The sequence below is a fragment of the Phacochoerus africanus genome, chromosome 10, assembly GCF_016906955.1.
Source record: "Phacochoerus africanus isolate WHEZ1 chromosome 10, ROS_Pafr_v1, whole genome shotgun sequence".
NCBI lineage: Eukaryota > Metazoa > Chordata > Mammalia > Artiodactyla > Suidae > Phacochoerus > Phacochoerus africanus.
Window position 1 is genome coordinate 113,962,458 of NC_062553.1, and position 23,701 is coordinate 113,986,158.

Here is a 23,701-nt window from a genome sequence, read left to right on the forward strand (position 1 = left end):
AAATGATCCAAAATAAGTTTTATGGCTACGCTGGTAGATTTGGGGAAGGAAGGATACACGTGTATACAGGATAAATGCAGTTCAAGGTATTCTTATTATAAAATATCCTTAAAAAGCAATACCATCTTCTTCTGTGCATATAAAATATTAAATCACTAATTTTTCAAAATCCATACTGACTTAAACCCAATTTAATTTGTTAAGACCTCAGTAAAGTGGGCTGCCAAAGGCATGACATGCAAATCTTCAGAGAGACGGGCTTTCCTACAGCACCACCTGGTGGATATAGAGAAAAGGGCCTAAGGCTAATTACAACCACAAGGACCAGGTCACAGCGCAGGAAGGAGAGTGGTTCCTTACAACCTGATTGGGAGGTTCCTACTTGCCTAAAAGGCAGTACAACAACCTGCCTGAAATGTGGGTGCGTGAGCGGAGAGGAGAAGAGGAGGGAAAAGAAACTAGTAATTTGGAAGAAGGAGAGAAGAGGGAGGTGAAAGCAGCTGGAGTGCCGGGTATAGTGGCCACTAAGAGGCTGAGGGGAGACCCTTCGTGTGATCGGACCAGGAGAGCGCTCCCCTTTCAAGGTGCACTAACCATTCTGTTCTCAAGCAACTTCCAAGTTGACCAATTTAAAGGCCAGGCTTCTCTTAAAAAAAAAAAAAAAAAAAAGTTTTTTTTTTAAGGTTTAAAATTCTAGTTTCTTGCTTTTGGTTCTGGGGAAAGCATGCCCCGTCACAGAAGGCAAGGAGGCCCTCTGCAGTAACGGTGCTGCCAGGAGCGCCCTGAAACGCAGCAGCAGGGCCTCCACACCCCCCTTAAGAAAAGAAAGGGTTATTTCAAAGATGAGGGGCTTCTTATAGGACATATGAAGGTCAACTCGATTGCAAAAAGGGGAAATGCCGACTAGAAAGCATGCTTCATCAGTGAAGTTACAGTCAGCCCTCAGGATCCACGGGGTCTGCCAACAGGGATCAAAAAATATTTGAAAAAACTTCCAAAAGACAAAACTTGAATTCGCTATGCAAGTTACATGGCATTTACAACTATGTACATGGCATTTACATTATATTAGGCATTACGAGTAATCCAGAGATGATTTAAAATATATGGGAAGGTGTGGGCGTTCCCGTCGTGGCTCAGCAGAAACGAATCCAACTAGTATCCATGAAGATGCAGGTTCGATCACTGGTTCTGCTCAGTAGGTTAGGGAATCTGGCAATGCCGTGAGCTGTGGTGGAGGTTGCAGACTTGGCTCGGATCCCACATTGCTGTGGCTGTGGTATAGGCCAGCAGCTGCAGCTCCGATTCGAGCCCTAGCCTGGGAACCTCCATATACCGAGGGTGCAGCCCTAAAAGGCAAAAAAAGAAAATCGACAGCACAAGCATGATGTTCACTGACAATGCCTAAGGCCCCCAGGCCCTGATGGGAAGAAGACTAGCGGGGGTGGTGGGGACTGCGGCAGAGCAGTGTCCAGGGTTTGTTGGAAGGGGAGAGCCAGGGCTCAGGTGGGGCGGACTGTGGGCCTTAGTCCAAGGAAGCCATGCTCTCTTCCAGGATGCAAGTGTTTCATCAGGGCTTCCGACCGGAACTTTAGAATGTATTTTCATCTCCCATTATAGGATCTAACTGCAAAACTGAGCAGCAAAGTATCTTAAGCTATTAAAAAAAACAAACAAACCCATAATTCAGCAAACATTGAATAACAGCAGTCATCTAAAATGAAAACAAGAATGTGGAGAAGGATGGCTGTGGCCAGAAGCCAAGTCACATCTACTTGTGACTACCACTGTGTGTTCATTCACATGTCACATCTGTTTATGACATAAACTTAGGTGGAAGAGCCTGGTGTAGCGCCTGACATACAGCAGGCACTCAGGAAGTATAAGCTGAATTCCATGAGTTTCCTAAACAATGCTGTGAAACAGGTACCACTACCCTATTTCACAGAGAAATAGTCCTAGAACTGGAAAGGCCTTAGAAATTATTTACCCCTAACCTTCAAATTCAAATTACAGATGATAAAAAATGAGGGCCAGAGAGGACCCTAACTGTTCAAGGTCAGAGAGGGAGGTGGTGCCCACCCTGGCCCCAGACTGCCTTTCTAACAGTCCTTCCATTACTCGATGCTGACACAAGAGGGCAGTCAGACCTGTCACTGTCACAAAAGAATGACCAATATCCCATTAAGGCCTAACTGCTCAACCATCCTCCCTTTCCTGAGTGGGTGTTTTATTGTCTCAGAGGGCTCCCCACCGACTTGGGAGCCAGCATCCCCACAAGACAGTCTTCTGGTTCTGTCAGGTGACATTGCAGCCCCTAAAGGCCAGTGCAGAGCACACGAGCATGCTGATCAGCAAAGTGACACACGGGTGACAGAAAGTCTTCTTCTCTTTGTCAGGGCTGGGCTGCTCTGGCTACCAGACAATATAGCTCTGAGGGCTGACAATCCAGCAGGCCAGTATGAAAGTGTCTCTCTTCAGCCACTGCTCACTGGTGGCTCCCTAAGAATTACTATTGTCATGTAATCTTATTCTCACTTTGAGTTCCAATCAAGGAGGATGAAATGGGAGTTCCCGTTGTAGCTCAGTGGGTTAAGGACCCGACACTGCCCGTGAGGATGCAGGTTTGATCCCTGGCGCTCGTTTAGCGGGTTAAGGACCCTGCATTGCTAAAAGCCTCAGCATAGGTTGCAGGTACAGCTCAGATCCAGAGTTGCTATGGCTGTGCTGTAGGCCAGCAGCTGCAGCTCTGATTTGATCCCTAGGCCTGGGAACTCCCATATGTCACGGGTGTGGCTGTAAAAAAAAAAAAAAAAAAAAAAAGGTGAAACGTAGCCAAGCAAGCCATTAAGAAGAGCACGAATGAATCAGTCAGGTGTCAAAATCACCAAGAGCCACATGCAGAACTAGAGCTGCACATGTGCACAGCTTGCTAACACCGCAGACAGTCCTGAGCCCAGGCGCCCCCGTACCCAACCTGCATGAGGCTGGCTCTCCTCTCCCACCCTTTGCCAGGAAGCCAGGTAAGACCTACTCAGTGCTCCGTAAAAACTCCCAAGATATTTTGATTTAACCCACAGAAGGCTCAAAGCAAGAGGGTCCTGTGTAGACAGAGAGGCATTCCCTTCAACTACATCATTCTGCTGATTCCGCCCAAAAGAGAGGGCACACCAAATTGCTCTGCAGTTGCTCAGCAGACATTTAAGGTCATGCTTAAGTGCCTCCATCCTCCGGCCTGAAAGGGCCCATGACCCAGACACTGCAAGAAACCAAGGCCTGTCCCTGGATGGACCCTCCAGGTTGCATGGGAAATTCCACCCTCACCTGGGGACAAGTGGCCCAAAAGCCTCGGGAAGCAAATAGGGAGTGGGGGATGGAGAACAAGGGGAACAGTGCTGGCTCTTTTGGGAACAGGTATAGGGTAATAAAAAGTCCTGGTGCCAGAAGACTCCTTCCCTGGAGAGGAGCCCGAGCAGCAGAAGAGAGCCTCAGACCAACAAGATCCCCAGGGGTCACGTACTCAGCAGCAAACTTGTCCAGCCTCTTGAAGAGCTCGCTCTTCACCTTCAGGTTCTCCACGATGGCCTCCACCACCAGGTCTGTGCTGTGGACCACGGATGCTGCGTCCGTGCTGGTGGATATGCTGCTCAGGGTCTTCTCCACGAATTCATCGCCAGCCTAAGGCAGTGGAGGAAGAAGAAGAGAACAGTCACTGGGCCCCCCGGAAAATGGTGTGTGATGTCCTGCTCAGGGAAGAGGAAAGGGTGAGGGCAGGCCAATGCTTTCCACACACAACCTGAAGGTGCCCCGAAATCCTGGGACATAAAACCCCCCACGTTTCTGCGCAGGGCAGACGGCATCTCAATGAACTTCCAGAGACCGAGACAAGAATTAGCCTGTGAACAATACCCACAGCTGGTTAGCACACTGTCATGTGTCAGTCGTCGTATTTCGAGCTCCGTCAGCTCTGCTGCGGCACCTAAACTGCTGTTCCCAGCGCCTGTACTGGCTGCTCTACCTGTTCCCAGAGTGAAGAGAGAGCCATGTCCTGTTCCACGACGGGCTTCTTGGAAGCCTGTAATGTGTCTTTCCAGGAAAGGCCAAAAACTTAGCTCAGCCCCATCCACGAGTCTGAGAGGTTGTGCTGACTACTGCCCTCTGCTAGGAGGCAGGGAAGGGCTGAGTAAGGGCCGGAGGGAGGGTAAGAAAGCTGAGCTTGGCTGTCATTCATCAAACAATAATCGCCCATCATGGGCCAGCAACTGGTGGTTCACTAACCTGCCAGGCACAGCCTCTGCTCTAAAAAGAGCTTGCAGTCCTCTCTTTTCATCATTTTCGCCTCCAGGTTTCCACAAACTACCTCCGGTTTGGGCTGACACAGACAGGGCCCCATCAGCTGCCATTTTACTTCAAGATGTCATTTGCCCATGAGTATTCAAAACGGTCACAATCAGCAAAGGTCCCCCAAATCATCACAGAGTAAACAACTATCAGAGCCGAACAACAGAAATATAATGCAAGACGATAGGTGATTTTAAATTTTCTATTAGTTGTGTTTTAATAAGCGAAAGAAACAGCGAAAAGTAACTGCATTTAATGCCAATATACCTAAGATATTATCATTTCAACATGTAATCAATACTTTAAAACACTGGGTGTTTTATGTTCTTATTCTATTCAGTCTTTAAAATCCAGTGTCAATCTTATACTTACTGCACACCTCAATTTGGAACAGCCACATTTTAAGTGCTCCATGGCCTCCTACAGCTCGTGGCTACTTGCACTCGTCAGTGCCGAGCTAGATAAATACAGTATGTGGACCAGGCAAGCGGGAGCTGACCCGTTCCTCCTCCAAGCATGTCCCTGGCAGAGGTGAGAAACAACCAGGAGACTAGACTCCTGGGGGACCAGTCAGGAGCTGAGCATCTTGAAAACAAATGACATCTTTTTCCCTCCAGGGCAGGGCCCAAAGCCTCAGCCCAAAGAGGGACAAATGGCAGCAGTTTGCAGAATAAACAAGTGAAAGTACAGGTTATCTGGACTGGACTCACTCTGCCCTTGCTCCCTAAACCCAGGCTCTTGAAATCTCACCTATCTGGACCCTCATCACAACAGGCTCTCTTTCAGGTCCCCCCATCGGGAAGAACATGGACGAAAGGGGAAGGAGATCTCAATCGACTCTGACACTTAGTGTTTGGATTTCTTCAGGGGAAAGTACAATTACCTCCTCCCCTGCTCCTCTGACTCTCAAAAGATGACTAGACTTTAAGAAATGCAAACCCAAACTACTGCACACCACCTAGGATGGCTATGGAAAAAATACAATATTCTGTAGGACGTAGAGAAACTGGAACCACCCTACATTGCTTACAGGAGTGTAAAATGGGCCAGGCACTAAGGAAAACAGGTTAGCAGTTCCTAAAAAAAGCTAAACATAGGCCTGCCACATGACCTGGCAATTTCACTTCTAGGTATATACCCAAAGGAAATAGAAAAGTCAGACTTGAACAGGACAGTACACCAATGTTCACTGCGGCATTATTCACAATAGCCAACAGCTGAAAACAACCCTAGTGTCCATGAATAGATGAAGGGATAAACAGTATGTGGTATGGACATAAATGCATTAGCAGTCTTAAAACGGAATGAAGTTCTGACACGTGCTACAACATAGATGAACATCAAGATATTAAATTAAATAAGTCAGTCAAAAAAGGACAAATACTGGAGTCCTAGTGGCCTAGTGGGTTAAGGATCCAGTATTGTCACTGCTGTTACTTGGGGCAGGGTTCAGGCCCTGGCCTGGGAACTTCTACATTCTATTGGCATGGCCAAAAAAAAAAAAAAAAGAGAGAGAGAGAGAGGACAAATAGTGATGAGTTCCAGGCAAGATAGCAGAATAAAATAATCTTGAGTTCCGCCTCTTCTCACAAAAGATCAAAATCACAGCTAAACTGCTGAACAACCTACCAAAAAAGATATTCTACAACCAAAGACATAAAAAAGAAACTACAACAAGGCAGAAGGAGGGGTACACTCATAATATAATGAAATCACGTTCCTGAGTGGGTGACCCACAAACTGGAAAATAATTGTATCAAAAAGATTCTCCCACAAGAGTGAGAGCTCTGAGCAGCACATCAGGCTTCCCAGCCTGGGGGTCTGGCATCAGGAGGAGGCGACCCCACAGCCTCTGGCTTTGAAGGCCAGTGGTGCTTGAATGCAGGAGCTCCACGGGACTGGGTTAACGAGAGACTCCACTCTTGGAAGGTGCACACAAATCTTGGGACCAAGAGCAAAAGCAAGACCTCCTAAGAGCCTGGGCCAGCCCTACCTTCTGTTCTTGGAGGGTCTCCTGAGGAGATAGGGAGTAGCTGTGGCTCACTCTGGGGACAAGGACACTGGTGCAGAGCTACTGGCAAGCATTCATCGGGATGAGCTCTCTCCTGGAGGTTGACGTTCTGGCACCAAAACCTGGCCCCACCCAGCAGCCTATAGGCTCCAGTGCTGGGACACTGCAGGCAAAAAAACTAACAAGGTGGGATCATAGTCCCATCCATCAGCAGAGAGGCTGCCTAAAAAGACTTCTTGAGCCCACAGCTGTGTCTAGACACACCTCCTGAAATGGCCCTGCCCATTAGGACAAGACTCAGCTCTACACATCAGCAGGCACCAGCCCTTCACACCCGGAAGTCTGCTCAAGCCTCTAAAGCAGCCTCACCTCAATCATAACCGGTGAATACCAGGGGACAAACACCAAAACCAAGAAAACTACAATCCTACAGCCTGCAAAACAGTCTACAAACACAGGTCAGAACCTACCCTGGGAAAAGGTGGTCCCTGTCTCTTGGGTGGAATATACTGAACACACAGGCTATCCCCTACAGAAAGCTACTTTCCCAATATTGAGAAATACAACTCATTTTCCACATACATAAAAATACAAATAGAAATTTAGACAAAATAAGAAGTAGAGACAGGCAATCTACCTGAGAAAGAATTCAGAATGGTTATAAAGATGACCTAAGAGCCCAGGAACAGATGAGCTGCACAGAACAAAAAGGTTACAAGAAGTTTTAAACAAAGACTTAGAAAATACAAAGACCAACCAAGCAGAGTTAAGAATGTAATAACTGCAATGAAAAACATACTAGAAGGAATCAACTGGGTAAATGAGGCAGAAGAACTGACAAGGAAGAGAGAGTGGTGGAAATCACTGCTGTGGAACAGAATAAAGAAAAAAGAATGAAATTAGGACAATTTTAAGAGACTTCTGGACCAACATCAAATGCATCAGCATTTGCATTACAGGGGTCCCAACAGAAGAGAGAAAGGGTCTGAGAAAATATTTGAAGAAATAATAGCTGAAAACTTCCTTAACCTGGGAGAGGAAACAGTCACCCAAGTCCAGGAAGCACACAGAATTCCATAGAGGAGAAACCCAAGGAGAAACACACCAAAACAAACTGACAAAAATTAAAGAGCAAAGGAAATATTAAAAGCAAGAAGGGAAAAACAACAAATGATGTACAAGAGAATCCATAAGGTTATCAGCTGATTTGTTCAGCAGAAACTCGGAAGACCAGAAGGGAGTGGTAAAATGTATTTGACGTGATGAAAGGGAAAAAACCTACAACCAAGAATTCTCTACCCAGCAAGGCCTTAATTCAGACTTTCAAAAAAATTTTAATTTATTGGAGTATAGTTGATTTACAATGTTGTGCTAGTTTCAGGAGTACAAAAAAGTGATTAAGTTTACTTTTTTTTTTTTTCAGATTCTTTTCCATATAGGTTATTAAAGAATATTGAGGAGTTCCCATCGTGGCTCAGCGGTTAACGACCCCAACTAGTATCCATGAGGACGATTATATTGTGCATATGTTAATCCTCAACTCCTAATTTATCCTGTCCTCCTACTCTTCCCCTTTAGTAACCATAATTTCTTTTGCTTGTTTGTTTGGTTTTCTTTTTATGGCCACAACCACATGATATGGAAGTTCCTGGGCCAGGGATAGTATAGGAGGCTTCCCTTTTCTACACACCCTCTCCAGCACTGACTGTAGAATTTTTGATGACAGCCATTCTGACTGATGTGAGATGATAGCTCACTGTACTTTGGTTTGCAATTCTCTAATAATAAGCAAAGCTGACCACCTTTTCATGTGCTTTTTAGCCATGTGTGTGTCTTTGGAGAAATGTGTTTAGGTCTTCTGCCCATTTTTTGATTGGCTTGTCTTTTTTTTTCATATTGAGCTACACGAACTATTTGTATATTTTGGAAATGAATCCCTTGTCGGTCGCTTCATTTACAAAGACTCATCTTCAAATAGCACTTCAATTCCATTATACTTACTGCTGAATTCAATCTCACTGTTTTAACTTGTGTTAATAGCAAACATATATTTTATAAAATCCTGAACTTACAATAACATTTCTCTCTCACTTAAGGATGATACTTTTTCAGAGTTCCCATCATGGCTCAGGAATTAACAAACCCAACTAGGGACCATGAGGCTGCGGGTTCGATCCCTCCCCTCGCTCAGTGGGTTAAGGATCCAGCATTGCCCTGAACTGTGGTGTAGGTCGCAAATACGGCTGGGATCCCGTGTTGCTGTGGCTCTCGCGTATGCTGGCGGCAACAGCTCCAATTTGACCCCTAGCCTGGGCACCTCCATATGCAGCAGGTGCAGCCCTAGAAAAGACAAAAAAAAAAAAAAGAATGATACTTTTTCTACATTTAGCTCTGTCAATATCGGTGCCAATGGAGAATTTCAAATTAAAAGTTTATTAAACACAATTTAAGGTTTACAGTATTACACAAAATGTTATAATAGTATAGCCCAGCAGCCATTTCTATATGTTACAAATAAATATTGGAATTGCTGTAATAAATTTCTTTACCAAGGAAAGGTAATGTGTAATTACTTTAAGCAAATTACTATGTTGTTTTAGTTAGAATTCATTACTATGATTACAATTTTGAATTTTGTACTTTATTAAAGTTCAATAATTTGATTTGTGAATTTGAAAGATTTTACACCCTGTTACAGTTGTTGTGACTGAGAAATGAACACTATGCTGTCTTAAAAAAAAAGGACAAATAATGCATGATTTCACTTAAATGAAGTATTTAAGATAGGCAATTCAGAGACAGAAAGTAGAGCAGAAGTAGAGCAGATGGGGAGTTACTGCTTAAGGGGTACAGTTTCTTTTGGGGATGATGAAAAAGTTCTAGAAATAGCTAATAGTGGTAGTTATACAATATTGTAAATATAAATGCCAAATTGTACACTGAGAAAGATTAAAATGGCAAATGTGGAGTTCCTGTTGTGGCGCAGTGGTTAACGAATCCGACTAGGAACCATGAGGTTGCGGGTTCGATCCCTGGCCTTGCTCAGTGGGTTAAGGATCCGGCGTTGCCGTGAGCTGTGGTGTAGGTTGCAGATGCGGCTCGGATCCCGAGTTGCTGTGGCTCTGGCGTAGGCCTGTGGCTACAGCTCCGATTCGACCCCTAGCCTGGGAAACTCCATATGCCGCCACGGGAGCAGCCCTAGAAAAGGCTAAAAGACCAAAAAAAAATAAATAAATAAAATGGCAAATGTTATGTTATATATATTTTACTACAATAAAAAGAAATTTAAAGAGGCAACTAGACACACCACTCTGGATACCTGAGGTGAAAAACATACCAAAAACTCTCCGTCTTCTCTGCCTGTACTGGGGGAGAAATTCCATGCAAACACCAGAGAGATTAAACAACTTTAACAAAGAGACAAAGGTAAACAAAAATTCACTTGGGTAACTTCTGTAGTATTTCTAATTAACCACAAAGGTCTGATGAGAAAGTCAGTAAAGCAGAGTTTCCAACCTTCTGAGGGTTCTTCGAGTTTTTGTTGCTCATTCACTGCTGGAAAGTGAGAAGGATTCGCTCTGTATTTTCCTCCATATGTACATCACAAATAAGCATAAGATAGTATCCAAAAACATAAAAATCTTCTCTCTAAATACAGTATTTATTACATCATTCTCTTTTTAATTTGCAAGTAAACATTTATCTTCCAATTTCTTCCTCTTCCATCACTATTACAAGACAGGTGTTTTCTTCAATCCCAAATTCTTAGCACATAGGATGAGTTCCCTACGTGCAGAAACTTTCTCCTCAACTTCCAAACCTACCCAACAACATGGTTATTTACTTCCCCTGTCCTGTCACCGGCCTCCATGGAACATTTAGTGATTCTGTTATTACGTTGGCCTAAAGTTTTGGGGAAGCGAATTTACACAAACAAACTGAAAAAGCAAGCAATGGCCAGAACCCCTCACAAATGTGAAGTGGTCAGAAGACTGGTCTTGGGGATATCGATGATGAGAAATTACCTTGGGGTTTTCCGCAAACTTCTTCTTGGCCACTTTCCGAAGGCTTTCCTCAATTCCCTTTTTAGATTTTGCTAGGATGTCCTCTGTTTGATCTACCAACACTACCGTGTGGCCAGTTGCTGCAGCAACCTAGAGCCAAAGAAAGCAAGGAAACATAAAAGTTAAAACAAATACACACACAACGGTAGTTTCATCTTGTACATAAACTCAACACACTTCTATTCAAAATAAACATGACAATAAGATAAGGCAACATTAGGAGTTCCCCTTGACTCAGCAGGTTAAGAACCTGACTAGTATTCATGAGGATGCAAGCTCAATCCCTGGCCTTGCTCAGCAGGTTAAGGATCCAGAGCTGCCACAAGCTTCGGCAAAGGTCACAGATGCAGCTCAGGTCTGGTGTTGTTGCTGTGGCTGTGGTATAGGCCAGCAGGTGCAGCTCCAGTTCAACCCTTAGCCTTGGAACTTCCATATGCCACAGGTGCTCTAAAATGAAAGGAAAAAAAAAAAAAGGCAACATTAACTAAACATGTACTTCTTGCCAGGTACTACATTAAACCCTTAACATGGATAAAAACAAATTCTCAAAATAACTTCACGTCATTAAGAAAATGTGCCCACAGTCACACACAGGTAGGCAGTAGAGCTGGGATCTGAATCAAGGTTCTGAAGGCCAGACTTGAACCAATTCCCTGTGCTGTGCTATGTAACGGAGAAGGCGCTAGCCACATGTGACTATTTAACTGAAAATGAGTACAATTACAAATTCAGCTCCTCAGGTACATAGTGTTCAGCCAAGTGTTCAACGGCCTGTTCACAGAGCACCTATGCCCTCCCCAACCATCTTTCTTCCTTAGAGCTGTACCATCTCATCTTGAACAGCTGACCCCTCAGCTCACCCGTTCTGCAGTCCCTAAGTCAGCAAAAGGTAAGACATTAGTAACATCCCCAGGGCTAATTAGTGGCAAGACTCCCATAAAAGCAGGGTGGCCATCAACTAATTTAGAAGGACAATTCCCTTCCCTTCCCCTTGCCCACCCTGGCTGAATCTACTTTTAGTGAAGCTGCCCCGAGTCCTCATGGAGCCAGCCTAGTTTAACCACAATCAGTGACAAGTCTATCCCAACTCCATCACAATTTGCCAACAGTTTTGGCAAAAACTGTGGAGAAATAATTAAAAAAAAAAAAAACAGGTCAGAAGGTCATATTACAGGCAGCGTTGTACTCAGTTCAACCCGTAAGTAAGAGAATATATATGGCCTAAAAAAAGCATCAACAATGCAAGATATCAGCACAACGGAGATGCCCCTCAGGATATGAGAAGACCCCCACAGAGCCACTGCTTTGAATTCTTTTTTTTTTTTTTTTGGCGGGGCCTGCGACATGTGGAAGTTCCCGGGCCAGGGATCAAACCTGTGCCACAGCAGAGACTCAAGCTGCTGCAGTGACAATGTCAGAACCTTAACCCGCCACACAAGAGAACTCAGCCTGGCTTTGGAACTTCTGTGGACCAACAGTGCATAGGAGAGGGGCAGGTTAGCAGAAATGAACCTGCCCAGAGATGACAAATAGTTCAAAGCCATCATCATGGTGTGACTTTGGAAACCGGGACTAAAAAACTCAAAGTTGAAAACCGAAGAGGAAAAGAAATAGAAACAGAAGAGCAGCACTCAAAGGAAAACAGGTTCAAATTCCAAGAGTTCCCATCGTGGCGCAGCAGAAACGAATCTGACCAGGAACCATGAGGTTGTGGGTTCAATCCCTGGCCTTGCTCAGTGGGTTAAGGATTTGGCGTTGCCATAAGCGGTGGTGTAGGTCGCAGATGCAGCTTGGATCTGGCATTGCTGTGGCTGTGGTGTAGCCCGGCAGCTACAGCTCTGATTTGACCCCTAGCCCTGGGAACCGTATGCCACAGGTGTGGCCCTAAAGACACAAATGACAAAAAAAAAAAAAAAAAAAAATTCCAAAGAAAGCTCTCCAAGGAACACTTCTAAAAATGATAGGACAGGTTTTAAAGGGAAGTTAATTAAAATGGCACCTTTGGCTTCTCCCTGAGAACGCAGCACTCAGGGCTGCAAGTCTGACCACTGCCAATGCCCCAGAGCCTGCCTGGGAACCAAAAAAGGAAAAGTTGTCATATCTGACAACCAAAGCAGGACAATGGAGGTAAACTGAGTAATCCCAATAACAAGACAGAGGCAAGCATCCAACTTGTCCTGTCAGCAGAAACACAGGCACTGCAGGTCAAAGTAACACAACATCCGGAAAAGTAAACACCTATCAGTCCCGACCAGGTTTCTCCCTACGTTAAGCAAAGACCAAGGGGCAATACCTGAAACCACCGCACACAAATCTGAACCTCCGATTCAAGAAATTCAAAGTAAAACAGACTATAGCAAAGGCAACACTGTGAGATTGTATGAGACTGTTATCACTAGGAAGACTCTTGGAAATGTTGTCTGGAAACTTACATTTGCAGAGGGTTCATGTTCACTGCACCGGAACTATCTGAACAGTGTGGTTGACACGAACGCCTGATTTCCTTCTGGGAGTTTGGAATTTTGGTGCTTGTCAGGCAGGGGGTGCCTATGTGACCAGCCCCGATTAAAATCCTGGGCTCTGGGTCTTGAATGAGCATCCCTCACAGACAACATTTCATGTGTGCTGTCACAGCTTGCTGCTGGAGGAACGTGTCCTGTGTGACTTCACTGGGAGAGGACTCTTGAAGCGGGCACCTGGCTTCCTCCAGACTTTGCCCCCTGTGCCTTTTCCTGTTGCTGATTTTGTTCTGTATCTTTTTGCTGTAATAAGTTACAGTCATGGCTCTGACTATATGCTAGTCCTGGGAATAAACCGCCAAACCTGGAGAGGGAGGAGGGGAATTTGGTGGGGAACCTTGACACAGAAACCAAGAAAATAAATCTAAAATTCCAGATGCAAAAGTTCCCGTCATGGCTCAGTGGAAATGAACCTGACTAGCATCCATGAGGACGAGGATTTGATCTCTGGCCTCACTCAGGGGGTTAAGGATCTGGTGTGGCCATGAGCTGTGGCGTAGGTCAAAGATGGGGCTTGGATCTGACACTGCTGTGGCTGTGGTGTGGGCCTGCAGCTATAGTTCTGATTTGACCCCTAGCCTGGGAACCTCCATATGCTGCAAGTATGGCCCTAAAAAAGATAAACAAATAAATAAAAAAAAATTCTACATGCAGCTGATGATGAAAGTGAACTGCTTTCAGATGGGCACCCCTGCAGACTACTGATGGGGTACACTGTCTGCAATGTGGCTGCAAGCAGAGGTGCTGGCTTGGAGACCTTCTGTTTTTGTCTCAGCTCCTCTAACCATCCCTCTGGAATAACACGAGTGATTTTTATCTTACTCCTCTTAACCTCTGACATAGATTAGCCTTTGAACAGACCAGACAGGATTCCTCACATTCCTCCCTGCCCAGATCCCAACTTACTTTCCCACTTCATCCCCAGTAGGCATCACTCAGGTAATTTTGCTCCTCAGTGGTAGGGGAGGAAAATTCAAGTACATCTGGGACAATACAGTGCCCAAGCTGAAGGGAACAGAGACAGAGAAAGACAACGCAGAGTTCCCATCCTGGCTCAGTGGTTAACGAATCCGACTGGGAACCATGGGATTGCGGGTTCGATCCCTGGCCTTGCTCAGTGGGTTAGGATCTGGCATTGCCGTGAGCTGTGGTGTGGGTTGCAGATCCGGCTCAGATCCCCGCATTGCTGTGGCTGTGGTGTAGGCCGGTGGCTACAGCTCCGATTGGACCCCTAGCCTGGGACCTCCATGTGCCGCAGGAGCGGCCCAAGAAATGGCAAAAAGACAAAAAAAAAAAGACAACAAGGACAGGGGACAGGGTCCTTTTGTTTGGAAGCTTTATCATTCCACTGAGCAAACACAAAGAAAAAAAAAAAACACTCAACAATATTAAGTTCCATATGTGGAATGTCAAAAGAAAATAAGCCGCATGGTGAAGAATTCTGTTGAGCAGGAGATCTCACAAGGCTGGAAAAGAGGAGAACACCTAGGACAAGCCAACTTCCCAAAGATCAAGGCATCAATCGTAATGAGGCAGCGCGGAGCAAGGGCACGAGGTGATAGCACACCATCTCTCTAGAACGTCACTTTCAGAGTCCTTATAATCACATCTGACTGCGATAGTCCCTGGGCATTTTTTGGTCATGCTGCAGATAAGCCGTGATGCCATCCTTATGATTATTTAATGCTATTCCTTATGATTACTTTTTAAAAGTACAAGCAGAACTAAACCTAGAGAGGAAGCAGCCTCAAAAATACAAGTGAACCAAAAGAGACATGCACTTGTAAAAACACTGAAATTCAACTTGAAAAAAACTTGGCCGAAAAGCTATTTCAGCCTAAATGCTGACTTTCCACTCGCATCCAAAGTCCTCTGATAAAACTCCCCCAGCATCTCCCCCCACCCCCACCTCCCAATAAGGAGACACTGGGCAATGTAGTCACTGCCTCGCTTCTTCCCAGCATTTGAATGAGCACACTAGCGTCTCAGCACAGTATGTAATAGACACTGGCCAAAACCCAGCTATTAAGGCTCTCCGGGCAACACTGCAGGAAAGCAAAGTGCACGTGTCACATGACCACATCAAAGTGACTGAGTATATAAAACTTGGTTACAGGTCTGCTTTCTTTCCCATCTCAACCAGAAGATACAGGAAGCACGAGGATGGGCCAAAGCTCAGAAAGGAAGAGGACACACAGATCTCCTTTCCCAGTGTGGTACTGATCACACACCCTCTTTCTGCAAAACCTCCCTCAGCCCCAGTGCCTCAATGGTCTGAAAGATGCAGCTCCTGTGGTAACTGAGCTCAATTTTTCTTGCTACCTCAAATGACTGGAGCATTTTCTACAATGTGGGGCTCTCAAAAATGCCTCGGAGTTCCTTGGGGGCTCAGCAGGTTAAGGATTTGGCATTGCCACTGCAGTAGCTCAGGTCACTGCTTCGGCGCAGGTTCAATCCCTGCCCTGGGAACTTCCTTCCATATGCTGCGGGTGTGGCCAAAAAGGGGTGGGGGGGGAGCCTAAACTGATATTTCTGGTCTATTGAGAAAGCAATCATTATATACATCAAATAGTTATCCCTTTAAACACTTTTCTACTTCAGCTTTTCTTGCCTTGGTTAATGCACAAAGCTTCAGGAAAGTACAAAGGAAATCTTATGATGAAGTTGTTCCTCAGACATAGACAGAAAAGGACATTCTGGTTTAAACCCAAAGTGGGATATGGTTAGGATTCACTGGAGAAAAATACAGGCAAAAAGAGAAATTCAAATTTTTGACATATTTTCCATTTTATGGTAAGGCTCTTAGTTACAGGTCACAATTAACTACAGAGCAGTAAATCACCATTACAGCACAACCTCAAGTGATTTCAAGTTATAGCAGCACTTTCATTCTACCCACCAGCGAGAGCAACCCAACCCATGCTCGAGTTCCCTGTGATCATATCCAGCAGACATACCCAAGAGACACAGGGTTGGCAACATCTTGAGGACAACTTCCTGTCCTATTCATCTTTGTCAACCCCAGTGACTAGTCCACCGTGAGTACTCAATGTATATTTGTTGACTATACACATGGTCAAACAAACCACATCTAGCCCACTGCCTGGTATGTATTAGATGCCTGATAAAACTTCCACAGGACAAGTCCAGTGTTCTTTGATTTTACTCATCCACTCCAAACGGGGTGGTGATCCTCTCCTACTGGTGGGCATCTAAATGACCACCACCAAGATAGAGTCGGGATGAAGACAGTTTGTCCCCCGCCCCCATGTAATCCACGTCCAACCCAAAAGCTGGATGACTTTCATCCCACGAAGGCTCAACAAGCTGACGCAGCCTGCAGCATGGCCAGGGGTGAGGCCTTCAAGCATGGCTTTCAGCTACGTGCTAATCTGAAGGCTAAATAGAAGAAATGCTGTTTTTCTTAAAAGCCAATTAACTGTGCTGGGGTACACACACAATCGGGACAGTGGGGAAGCCTTCAGATAGCTTGGGTGGAAAAAAAAAAAAAAGCAGGTTATCAGAAAATGCTTTCCATCAAACGACCAATGATCACAGACAAAACATCTGGCTTCTGAGAGGTGGGCATTTTGACCCACCGCCCCGACATCTGTGCTCCCCTAAAGATGGAGGGGAACCACCATTTAGAGTCGCAAACTAGGACATCGCTACACCCATTCCTTGATCCACTGACTACTGCCCCCTGCTGACTCAACAACCGTGCTGGGCCTGTTCCAGGCCCTGGGATAAGGTGATGAACAAAGCAATTCTCCTGCTCTCAGAGGGCTTTCACGTCTCATAAATCATCCCCTTTTGATCTTCATGACGGCCTTTGGGGGAGGCACTGTAACAAGACACAAAGTCTAGATGTGACTCTGAAGCCAAGGCTTCCTGTATCCAGAGCTCACATGCTGACTGTTTTTAACCTCGAAAGGCATGGCCGGATCCAAGGGGAACAGTTTGAGACAGCTCTGAGCAGGGCAAGGGCCAGCTTGTCTTCCAACTGGGAGACAGAAAAAGTCCTTAAGGCCCACTGACCGTCTCCTCGACCTTAACGTGGAGCAATGGAATGGGTGAGAAGGTTCAAAGACCTTCATTCGTGTTACCACTACCCCGAGGGGCCCAATCTCCTTGACAAACCCAGCTGCTGAGAACAATCCAACCTAATGTTTAATTAACCGAATGCCCCAACGGTTTCCTCGACCTCAACCCTACTTATGTCCAAAGAAATTTCTATCCACTATTCAAGGCCCACTTCAAAAGCGACCCTCTCCAGGACACCTTCTTCCAAAGGAATGTCCTCTTTTCTCTACTTTGAAATCTGAGAGAGATTCTTACTGCTGTTATTCTGCTACTTTACACCAAAGTCAGCTGTGTCATGTGGCTCTCTCCTCTTAGCTTTGAATCCCCTGATGGCAGACATTGATCTGGTCCTTGTAACCCCGAGCACTCACCACTTGCACATGGTAGCTGTCCAATAAATAACTGCCGAATAGCAGGTGCCTGGAGCAGAGTGGCCTCTGCCCGTGCTCCCCTCAGCCACACGGCACTTCCTTGAGCTGCTTCCCGGCTCTGCATATCCCTGCCCTTAGGCTCCCTCCCCCAGAAAGCTCCTCTCCCTCACTGCTGCTTGGGGGACTCCAACTCATCTTTCATAATCCAAGAGAGAGGGTCTCCTCGTCTTTTTTTCTTCTTCTTTTTTTTATTACTCAGTGAATTTTATTACATTTATAGTTGTACTAGGATCATCACAAGAGAGGCTCTCGTCTTTAGTAAAAGCTCTCCCAGCCTCTAGCAGAGATGACCCCTTCTTTGTGCCTATACTGATTTACAGACACAGCAGCTCTTTCCTGCAGGACAAATACGGAAGGAAAAGAGTGTGAAGCTGGTGAGAGCCATCAACTACCAATGGCCTCTCGGTTATATAACGGTAGCCCAAACCCCAGGACGTGAATATATAAATATATAAATCAAAACCAAACTATTTCATGTCGTAAAAATCTCACAAATTTCAGAATGAAGGTCATTAACCAACTAGTGCATAAGAGAAATTCCAAATATGAATATAAATTAGATGTGGAAAAGCTGACCATCACCAACTTTTTTTTTTCCTTTCTTTTTCGGGCTGCATCCCTGGCATATGGAGGTTCCCAGGCTAGGGCTCGAATGGAGCTACAGCTGCTGGCCTACACCACAGCCAAGGCAACGCAGGATCCAAGTCATGTCTGTCACCTACACCACAGCTCACGGCAATACCGGATCCTTAACTCACTGAGCGAGGCCAGGGATCGAACACACATTCTCATGGATCCTAGTCAGGTTCGTTAACCACTGAGCCACAAAGGGAACTCCAGACCAACACCAACTTTTTTTTTTCCCCCCAACACCAACTTTTGATGATGAACTCAAAATAATACCTAGAGACCTTTTCAAAAGGGGTACTGCATCATCTACTTCTTCAGTGTCTGAAGCAGCTGTTACCACAAATCCCAATATGGAGTGGCCCTGGCACACTCCTAACTGCAATCCAACCAAAATTTCCTTTAAATATAAATTTCATATGCAAATATGTATACCCCTTTTAACATATACCTTTTTAATATCCATTTTTCCTTACCATAATAATATCCTATATGTAACATCATATTTTAAGTGCCTAAAAACCGTATCTTGAAGTAAGGTATTTATTTTATTTTTTGTCTTTTTTTTTTTGCCTTTTCTAGGGCCACTTCCTGTGGCATATGGAGGTTCCCAGGCTAGGGATCAAATTGGAGCTGTACCTGCCAGCCTACACCAGAGCCACAGCAATGCCAGATCCGAGCCGTGTCTGTGACTTACACCATAGCTCAGGGCAACGCCGGATCCTTAACCCACTGAACAAGGGCAGGGATCCAACCCACAACCTCATGGTTCCTAGTTAGATTCGTTTCTGCTGCGCCACAACGGGAACTCCCTTAAAGTAAGGTATTTAAATCACTAAAACTTTCATTTGCATCAAGTGACATTCTAGATATGGAAAGCAGGAAATCTGTGTCTTTATGACAATTAGTTGGTGATACTTGTACTTCTTCCTCTGGACAGCGAGCAATTCAAGATCAGCAACCATGTATTACCTCTGACCTACCCCAATGTCTAGCACAAGGGGACACTTAATATTCATGAAAAGAATGCATGATCTATTATTTAAAAGCTTCGATTTATAAATTATCTTAGAATAACCTCTCAGAGTTCCCACTGTGGCTCAGCAGTTAATGAACCCAACTAGTAAGCATGAGGACAGCAGTTCAATTCCTGGCCTTGCTCAGTGGGTTAAGGATCTGGTGTTGCCATGAGCTGTGGTGTAGGTTGCAGATGCAGCTTGGATCCTGAGTTGCTATGGCTGTGGTATAGGCTGGCAGCTGTAGCTCGGATTCGACCCCTAGCCTGGGAACCTCCATATGCCATGGGTACCGCCCTAAAAAGACAAAAGACTGGAGAAAGAAAAAAAAAAAAAGAATAAATTCTCAAGAAATCATGACTGGTTTTGCTACTATGAACTCTTTACAACAAATTTTACATAACCACATTATTTTAGAATTATGAAAAAAACACACTACTAGTTTGAAAAGGATAGAAAGAAAAAAAAAAGAGCTAATAATTAATTGGGGTCTTTAGTGGATTACCTAAGTGGAAAAAAAACTGCCACAAAAATGCCTCTGTTATTTCACGAGCAGGTCAACCATTTTCTGGCACTGGTGGTTGAGATGCCAGGTAAAAGGGGAACTGGAGGGCAAGTGCTGTGTAATATTCAAAAATAGATTTACGCTTAATTTCTTCCCTCATGCCCATGTATCCTGCCCCATTTACCAAAGGGGGCTGTGGTCAAGGCCAGAGACACACAGACCCCTGTGTTTGTATCCATCTGTGAGGGACACGTGTGTGAGTCAGGCCGAGGATGACCACGGACACATGACAAGGGCTTCCCTCCAGCACACATTTCTTCTTTGTCATAGTAGAGAGAAAGTGACGCATCTTAATTTCTCAACCACTGCGAGGTCAGAGACAGGCAACGTACATACTGTTCAGCTTTATTAGCTACAGATAATCAAGACCATCAGTATTTTTTTTGGCTGCACCCACAGCAGAAACAAGCCCTTGGACCAGAGCTCAAACCTGCACCACAGCCACTGTGACCTGAGCCACTGCAGTGACAAAGCTGGATCCTTAACCTGCTGAGCCACATGAGAACTCCAAGATTATAAATTTTTAGAGCAGGAAGAGCAGTGTGGTGACTTTCAAACTGATTAGCCATGAAATCTTTCTTCATAAGAATGTATACAGAAGTTCCCATCGTGGCTCAGTGGTTAACAAACCCAACTAGCATCCATGAGGACATGGGTTCAATCCCTAGCCTTGCTCAGTGGGTCAAGCATCCAGTGTTACCATGAGCTGTGGTGTAGGTTGCAGACACGGCTTAGATCCTGTGTGGCTGTGGCTCTGGTGTAGGCTGGCAGCCACAGCTCTGAATGGACCCCTAGCCTGGGAACCCCCCTATGCCCCAGGTGAGGCCCTGAAAAAGACAGAAAGACAAAAAATTGGAGCTGCAGCTGCCAGCCTACACCACAGTCACAGCAACACAAAATCCAAGCCACGGCTGTGACTAACACCACAGCTCACAGCAACGCCAGACCCTTAACCCACTGAGGGAGGCCAGGGATCAAACTTGCATCCTCATGGATACTAGTTGGGCTCATTTCTGCTGAGCTGCAACAGGAACTCCTGAACTGTAATTTTTAAATGGTTAAAATAAGTTTTATTTTATGTATTTTTTTTTAAATTGCACACACACAAAACTTTTAATCTAATCCGACACATCTTCATTTTACTAAGAAAGGAAACAGTAACTTAAGCAAAAAAAAAAAATATATATATATATATATATATATATTCACCTAAAATGACATATAGGCCCTAAAGTATTCTAGCCAAAACGTACTTATAAAAGGTACTTCTGTCTATATTATTTCATTAAACTTCTCAATGGCTCCCCATGACCACAGAATAAAAGTTCCTACACACGGCATGCACAGTCTTGCAGGAAAGAGACCTACCTCCTCTCCAAACACTGTTCGCTGTGGCTGGAAAGTCCACCACCACAAGGCCTGCAGGTCCCCACATCTGCCACTGCCTCTCACCCCCAGGCCTCTGCACTGTCCCCAACTTTCCTTCATTAACTAAGCCTGAGTGTCACTTCCAGACACTAAGCGTCCCCACCCCAAGAGCCTCTTGGACCCAGGCAGGGTGTTCCCCTGTGTTCATTAACACCCTGCAGACCCTAACCACTGCTCCTACCGGATGTGTTATGATCATCTGGTTAAGTGCCACCTCCCTCGCTCCCCTACTCCTGACTACATGCCATTTACCTTCGCTGAATAAATAGACTCTGTCTTGCTACTTAAGCCCTCGGGAAATGCTGACTGAACAAACACACCTGGTGAGAAGAGCCAAAATGAGATTAGGTCTCTGGGAAGGTCCAGGGCTCTTTTCTTCAGGGAAGTTTAGGGCCTCCCCTCAAAATGTGGAAATCATCATATCAGAGCTGCAGTTCAAGATGGAGCAGTAGGAAGATCCTGAACTCACCTCCCCCCATAGACACACTGAGCCGACAGCTAAGTACAGAACATTTTTCTCTTTTAAAAACGGCTAAAGATGGGCTGAGTGACAGCTATACATTAGGAAAAAAGAAGACCACATCGAGGTGGGTAGGAGAAACTGGGACACAACCTCATCATAAACCCCCCATCAGAAGGACCCTGGAACCTGGAGCTTCTCTCTGAAGAGCAAAGGCCTGGCACCTACTGCAAGCATCCCAACATTCGGGACGTACACTTGAGATGATCCTTCAAAACGTCTGGCTTTGAAAACCAACAGGGCTCATGTCCCAAGACCCACAAGACTCTAACAATCTGGGAGGCCACTCTTAAAGGGCTCACGTGCACAGATTCACAGACCCCAGGGCCCAGCTCAAAGGCAGCTGGTAGTGCCAGACTTAAAGTAAAGGCGGCTGGCTTGCTTATTTTAAAGTGTTGGCATGAAGGGCAGGCACCGAATTTAACACATACATCTCGAAGCCTGCTGGAACACTCTCTCTAGGGACGGAAACTAGTGGGCAACCTCTCTGTGCTCTACCTGTGTCATGTTCCAGAGCACCAGCATCTTCTGGTGTGAAACTGTTACACGTGGCTGGTGCCCCAATTTCTGTGGCTGCTGCCTAGAGGGTGCCTCTTGACTGCCCATCTCTAGAGGCCAGGTGAGCCTGCATTCCTGGCCCCATGGAACTGTAATAATTGATGTCACCCACAAAGGACATACACCCTCGTCTGGCACCCCAATTTTTGCTACTGATGACAAGGGACACCTCCGTATCACTTGGCTCTGGTGGCCAGAGGGGCTTAGGCCTGAGGTTCCATAGGACTGCATATATTTGCATACTTTTAAAAGCTGATACCTGAGGGTCTGGCTTCCCATCAGCCTGTGAATGTAGATGCTAAGATTCTCCCCTTTGGGACACTAATAGGAGTTGGCACATCCTGATACTGAGAGCTATTAGAGATAGAAAAGGCTGCTTAGATGAGCACAGAAGTTGAGAGACAACCAGGAGCTGACGCAGGGTTGAACGACAAAGTTCATCTTATACATGAGGTCACTCCTCAAAGGCTGGGAGAGGTGGTTGTTTCATCTACTGTATAGAGTCAAGTAAACTGAAGAAACAGATGAAAGAACAAGATAAAAGCACAGGGAAAAAAAACAAAAAACCTTAATAAAGTAGATAAGTAATGTACCTGATAAAGAATTCAAAGTAATGGTCATAAAGAGACCAAAGTGGGTAGGAGAATAGATGAATACAGTGAGAACTTCAACAAAGAGATGGAAAATATAAGAAAGTACCACCAGAAATTACAGAGCTGAAGAATACAATAACTGAACTGGAAAAAAAAAATCAAAAAAACAAAACTACAGGGGTTCAACAGAGTAGATAAAGCAGAAGAATCAGTCAGCCAGAAGACAAGACAGTAAAACTCAACTACTCAAAGCGGCAAAAAGGAAAAAGAATGAGAAAAGTAAAGATAGCTTAAGGGACTTACTGTACAACGTCAAGTATACTAATGTTCATATTATGGTGTTCTGGAAGGCAAAGAGAGAGAAAAGGGGGCAAGAAAACTTATTCGAAGAAACAATGGCAGAAAATTTCCCTAGCCGGGAAAAGAAACAGACATTCAGATCCAGGAAGCCCAAAGAGTTGCAAATAAGAAGAACCCAAGAGACCCACACCAAGACACATAACCAAAACGAGAAAATATCAAAAGCATCAAGGACATTCCCTTGTGGCACAGGGGGTTAAGGATCTGGGGTTGTCACGACAGTGGCATGGGTCACTGTTGTGGCCCAGGTTTGATCCCTGGCCTGGGAACTTCCAGATGCTGCTGGAGTGGTCAAAAAAAACAAAAAATAAAAAAAAAGGGCAACAAGAGAAATACATACCCCAATAAGACCAGCAGCAGATTTCTCAGCAAAACCTTTGTGTGCCAGAAAGGAATGGCACAACGTATTTAAAGTGCTAAAAGAAAAAACATGCAATCAAGAATATGCTACTTGGCAAAGTTATCACTGAGAGTGAAGGAGTTCATTACTACTGAACTGGCCTTACAAGAAATATTAAAAGGACTTCTTTAAGCTGAAAACAAAGGGCACTAATTCGTAACAAGGTAAATATATAGTAAAGGTAG

At 45.0% G+C, this 23,701-nt stretch overlaps 1 protein-coding gene across 1 annotated transcript in view; it reads right to left on the reverse strand.

The window, feature by feature from the left end:
- HADH (hydroxyacyl-CoA dehydrogenase) overlaps positions 1-23,701 on the reverse strand; it is a 52,819-nt gene that overhangs the window by 18,522 nt on the left and 10,596 nt on the right. The window contains exons 2-3 of the mRNA XM_047798346.1: positions 10,378-10,506; positions 3,521-3,678 (exon numbers count right to left, since the gene is read on the reverse strand). Of these exons, the coding sequence (XP_047654302.1) occupies positions 3,521-3,678; positions 10,378-10,506 (287 nt within the window). The remainder of the gene's footprint in view (positions 1-3,520; positions 3,679-10,377; positions 10,507-23,701) is intronic.